At 47.2% G+C, this 6,000-nt stretch overlaps 1 protein-coding gene across 2 annotated transcripts; it reads right to left on the bottom strand.

Annotated features, from left to right (window-relative positions):
- Window positions 1-541: 541 nt before the first annotated feature.
- LOC118218734 (caveolin-1) lies at window positions 542-5,709 on the bottom strand. Of its 2 annotated transcripts, XM_035401375.1 has the most exons (3): window positions 5,526-5,709; window positions 4,565-4,732; window positions 542-924 (listed from the first exon to the last, which is right to left on the bottom strand). In XM_035401375.1, exons 1-3 carry the CDS (start codon window positions 5,556-5,558, stop codon window positions 583-585), a joined length of 543 nt encoding a protein of 180 aa, XP_035257266.1. In that variant the 5' UTR covers window positions 5,559-5,709; the 3' UTR covers window positions 542-582. The 2 variants fall into 2 exon arrangements, with proteins under 2 accessions (XP_035257266.1, XP_035257267.1); XM_035401376.1 differs by lacking the exon at window positions 5,526-5,709 and having other exon boundaries at window positions 4,565-5,455.
- Between the last annotated feature and the right edge of the window lie 291 nt (window positions 5,710-6,000).

The raw sequence follows: 6,000 nt of genomic DNA on the forward strand, positions 1-6,000 counted from the left end.
GTGCTGGAATGTTCTTTTGGCTGTGCGTCTGTCCATCCGGTCACATGGGGGAGGGTGGAGTGAGCAAGCATACAGCAGCAGGCCCAAACCAACGCACCTTTTTCGTCAGGCGACCGTCTGACAGAGCTTTCCGGGTTTGGTGGCATAGGCACCCCTCCCTGGCAACCCCCCTCCGGGCAATCCCCCCACCCACTGACCCTGGTCCCCAAAACCCGGCAAACCCCAGTTTTTAGGACATCCAACATAATGAGAGGGAGGGCACTTCCTACCCCTTTGAGAACAATGGAATGAACAATGTGGGGGAGGAACAAAACAAACAAACAAACAAACAAAAAAAAGCAGGAATAAAATCTAACAGGAAAAAAGGAATGAAAGGAGGCGGGGTCATAGGCCCCACCCACCCCCACATAGCCACCATCCCTCCCTCTAGACAATTTTTCATTTCCTGGTGTTCTGGTTGTGATTTTCTTGGCTCTGAGGTCCCTCCATCCCCCCAACCTCCCACCCACCCACCCCCCAACCTTCTTCCTCCCCGCCCGCCCCCTCCTCCTCCTCCTCCTCCTCCTCATCCTCCGCTTGGTCCTACACCTCCTTGACCGCGCGCACGTGGATGTTGCTGAAGCACTTGCCCACGGCCTCGAAGAAGGGGTCGCAGAAGGTGTGGATGCAGATGGAGTAGACCCGGCTCAGGCAGTGGATCTCGATCAGGTAGCTCTTGACGCACGGCACCACGGCCCAGATGTGCAGGAAGGAGAGGATGGCGAAGAAGATGCCCCACACCAGCGCCAGCGGGATGCCCACCAGCGCCGTCAGCAGCCGGTAGAACCAGTACTTGGTCACGGTGAAGGTGGTGAAGCTCGCCTTCCACACGCCGTCGAAGCTGTACGTGCCGGGGGGCTCTGCGATCACGTCCTCGAAGTCCACCTGGGGTGTGTGTGTGTGTGTGTGTGCGTGTGTGTGCGTGTGCGAGTGCGAGTGAGTGTGTGCGTGTGCATGTGCATGAATCCGTGTATATGAAAGTGTATGTGTGAAACAATGTACATGTGTGTATGTCACAGTATGTATGGGAGACAGTAAGTGTGGGATTGTGCAGGTATGTATGTGTGTGTGTGTGAGAGAGAGAGACGGGGGGGGGGTCAAGAAATGAGAGACATATTTTCAGCATTTCCTCATTGGAACATTTTAATTTGGCCTTTAAGGAACTCAACAAATCACAGAGCGGCACAAACCCTGCAGCTCCACTGCAGGTCACAACAGAGAACCCCAGCTGCAGCGTGGAGCCCTGGCTGCCATAGCAACGCTCCAGGCACACACGGCTAAGGAGCCCGGCTACAGCGCTTGTGCAGACCCACAGTGGAACACTGGCTCATTTTAGGACATACAGAACAGCGCAAATTTATTTTAGTTTGTCACCAGGCAGAGACCTATATAATGTGCCTGATGCTTTATGCTGAACCTGGATCTTTGTGTTTTTGTCTTGAAAACTTAACCTAATTTCTAAGATACTCGCTATTTCTCATCCGGGCATTGATTTTAGGGAGCAAACTCTCACTGTCGAGTGAGCTCTGGCGGGGTGAAGAAGCTAAACTTGCTTCGGTTATGAGGACAAAGCGTTCTGCGGGCCGGCTGGATCCTGGCAGGCCTCTTCCTTCACAAACGTAAACGCTGGGTCTTAGAGCAAACACACCTCACCAAGTATCAACATTTGCTCTCTCTTGCGAGCATTTGCCCATGACTTCACTGCTACTGAGGGCATGATGGCACAGTGGAAAAAACACACACACACACACACACACACACATACTGGGCAAAGAAGGACTTTCCAATGGCTTTCCAAATCATATGTATGCATTTACTCCATGACTAAACAGACATCTGCCATTGATTAGCAAATACAATGAGTATGTTCTTCAAATTATTTTTTTTTAAAAAGAAACACAATCGGGACTGTGGGAATGGAAAGACATTATTTTCTTCTTTCCAAATAAACACTCACTATATATAGTATGTGTGCGTGTGTGTGTGTGTGTGTGTGCTGTATTCCCATACAATTTTACAGGATGCAGGAAATTCAATCAAGAACAAGTTTCATCCAAGACTCAATGGAATCGGGGGGGCTGGGGGGGGGGGGCATTTTCAGCTAAAGCAAATCTGCAATCCTCATCAAATGAGAAGACCGTTGATAACACAGATTCTGTGATTAAGTTTTGTTTTTTCCCCCTGTTGAAACCCTGTGTTTAAAAAAATACCACATCCATAATGAGAGACTCAACCCACTATGAGAGCGAGAGGTTTGGCTCTGTCAGTGTCACACTGCATTCAGGCCACCAGGGGGTCCCCGCTTTATCACAGAAACACCAACTCTGATGCTTTGGGTAGGTGTTCCTCCCAGAGAGAGACAGAGAGAGAGAGAAAGAGTGAGAGAGAGAAAGAGAGAGAGAGGCGATATCAGTGACAGCATTCCACAGCATTACGAGCCTGCAGCGTAACAATGCCCCTCTCCTTGCCAACACCGGTCATCCAGGGGAAGCTGGTTCACTCCCAGCGCACAGCATGAATCCTGGGAGCATTTTATTACGGACAAATGACCCACTCAAAACTCCACCCCGCTGGGAACGGTTTCTACTTTACCCCCCTCTTGGGTGCCTTAACCCCCTCTCCACCCATCCCCCCCCCCAACCCCCACCCCACCACCACCACCAGCGCCAGCACCACTCCTCAAGAGATTGCAGTACTGTCCCACTGTGTTATGAAAAGAATGCAGTCTATGAGAGGAGTACATCTATTGTAGGGGAAAGTGTATTTTTGTAGCGAGCTCTTTGATGTGGTGGCAGGGCTGTTTGCAGAGTGAGTGCAGCTGGGTTTCTCTGCAATGCAGCGGTCAAGTTTGGTAGAGAGCGCACTGTACATTCCAGAGGTATTCCCCGTGTGCCACACGTACGGGAGGGGAAGCTGCCTGGGAGAGGTTAGCCCAGGTTTCAATAGAGCTGCAGCTAACCTTCTTGTCATAGGGTGTGTCCGTTTATGACCATAAACGCCTAAACAGGCCAATAGGAGCTTGCACACATACAAGGTGCACTGTGGTCCAGTCTAAGAAAGCTGATCCTGTTGCGGTCACCTCAGAACTTCAAACAATGCACATTCTATTCCACTTTAACTGTCATTCCCTTCCACTTCAGTCTAGTGCCTCTGCATTTGTTCTAGTCCTAGAAGAGCCACCTCTTATATTCTATCTGCTGTTATAACCCAATGCCCTTGTGTCCAAAGTGCTCTCCACTCTGTTCCGAGTGCTGTTCTAAGAAATTCTGCGCTATGAGTCAGAGCCACAGTGTGGACCAGAGCGGATCTCCGGGGACGGTCAGACTGTCCTCTCGTTTCCCGTGCCATCCATCGGGAAGGGGGGGTGGGGGGGTTCTGAGCATGTGCGAGATCCCCACATTCCGGCTCCGCCCCTCTCACCCAGACGCAAGGGCGTTCCCGCCTCCCACCAGGCCAAGGCCACCACTTCAAAATGCCAAATTAACCTCGCAGGGGAAATATTCAACATAGGGGAGAGGAGTCGGAGATCGGCCAGATGGGCAACAAATGTGACTCCCTGGTCTTAAAACGCTTTACTTGTGTATTTTCAGTTTGGGGGCCAGCTGATTAAAAAGACACACCTATGAAAGTTGCAACACCCCCCCCCCCCCCCCCCCCCCCCACAGACACACACACACACACACCCCACACTGTCCTCAGATACACTGGCCATACTGAAAACGACTTAATTTAAGACAGATGTCCAAATATATAAGAAGAGATTTCTGTCAAGCATTCTTTGGAGTTTACATGTATGATCAAACTGAATTCAGTTGAAAGTAAGCCCTTTGCAAATCTTGCACTTGTTGCACCTTGACAGCACTCGATTGATGCATTTACAGCTTCAGAGTACCACGTCACAACTAAAAAAAAAAAAAAGAAAGAAAGAAAGTGTTCAAGCGGAATTAAACGGAACAACTGGACACTGTGCGTGCAAGCGTTCTGACTAAGGATGGGACAGGCACGAGGCAGTTTGGAGCACCTTTTTTCTCGGTTGCTTACAAAGCAGAAATCAGTGGCGTGTTGGATCGCAGGGCATTTTCACGCACGAATTAATTCAGCTTTCAGACACATATGGTCAGATGACAAGTCATTGGCGGACTGAATGGTCTTTATTGACATGCGTAAACCATGCGTAAGATTCCAGCGCTTTAACGTGACAATATAGCTGCATTTCATTATTCATTTTAAAAGCATAATTTGAGTAACTGAAACTCAAACTAGCAGAACGCTCAGTCCGTGTCAAGTTTAACGTTTGTGTTAAAGTAACAGGCATTTTACTGACGCACCTCGCACAAGAAGCTGCCCTTTCCTGCGACAAATCAAAATGCACGCAGTTTATTAAATGGTCACAAATTAAAAACTGTCACATTTTGCAAAGCATATATGAAATATTACAATTTTCCTGAGCATCATCATAGACACATACTTCAATTTTAAGGTCCAAAACCGGCGGTAGTGTATGGAGTTGTGGATTTCCACTTACCTTTACAACCTCGTCGTTTAAGTGCTTGGGGTCCCGATTGACCAGGTCGATTTCCTTCGTGTGAACATCTTCAAATGTCTTCTCGTTGATACCGTCGTCATCCATACTTTTGTTGTTTGGTTTGTAAATATTCCCTTGTTTCCTAATGAATGGCGAGTGTACGTATTCCTAGTAGTCCAATAAGAACGAAAATAAAGTTAAGTGCGGCAGAGTACGAGCTTGCAGCCTGTCTCAGCCTGGGGTGGTTTTAAATGGATTTAAATGGTTTGTACCACACCCCTCTGAAACAGTGTTCTCACTCTCACCACAAGGGGGGACTACAAAATTATCCTCCCCAGCCACAGCGAGCACGCACATACAACCACCTTTTCAGCGTGTCCACAGCTTGCATTGAATTTCACACCTGACTTTTCAGTCCTTTGGTCAACATAGCAACGCCAAAAACAGACAAGTATAATACTTGAATTAGGCTCAAATAGCAATTGGGAAATGTTTCTAGTTCCTAAATGCAAAATAAAAGTGGACGGTAGTCTATTGATAAATGCACATAACTGACCGTAACATTAAGACAGAATGTGCCAATTGTGCGTAATTGTAGTTCGTCTTAGAATATAACTTGTTTTTCTTCATTGGCATAACCATAAATGATAATATGAGAAGCCAAGTCAAGTAGACAAACGGTTAAACAAATAGGCACGCACATTCCGTTAGGGTGATGATAAACTTAAAGTGTGAAAAGCAGTTACTGTAGGCTCACGATGAAAAAGACTTCAGTTAGAAATCTGTGTTGTCTTCCAGACATAGGTCGCCACACTTTAATTGATTGCACAATTATAGATCCACGAAACATCACTTTCAAAGCACAACGGCGTCTGGAAATGCGCGCGTCCGACCCAGGCAACCGCTGTAATCTTGAAGTAAGTGAAAACACCAGTTAAGTACGGACGAGACGGGAACATACCTCCGTTCCCTCGTCCTTAAGTCCTCCAGTCATTCTGTCTCTACTATAAAGAGCGATACGATAATGTCTGTCCAGGCAGTACGGAACTTTTCAGTGGCGATACAGAACCCAAAATGGGAGGCGTGCGGACTTAAATTATCCAGCTTAAGAGGAAGCGTAGTTAGGCTGACATCAAGTCCTGTCACGTAATATTTCCGCGTTGCTCTCAAAGTACAGTGTAATGCTTGTTAGAGACACGGTGCGACTTGCTCTGTAATACAGTGCGCCTTAGTCGCCAGGTAACCACGACTGCAAGATTGGTTGCGTAATTATGTATAAAAATCGAAAAACATAAAACAATAACGCGCATAAATTATAATTATACAATACATTGCTGTGGTCGTTACTATTTTTATTATTGTCGTTATGAGTTTATTGTTATTAATGTCATCTGTTGTATTATTCATGGAAAATGTGTATTGCGTGCATGTAAACC

Source organism: Anguilla anguilla, chromosome 19, assembly GCF_013347855.1.
Source record: "Anguilla anguilla isolate fAngAng1 chromosome 19, fAngAng1.pri, whole genome shotgun sequence".
Taxonomy (NCBI): domain Eukaryota; kingdom Metazoa; phylum Chordata; class Actinopteri; order Anguilliformes; family Anguillidae; genus Anguilla; species Anguilla anguilla.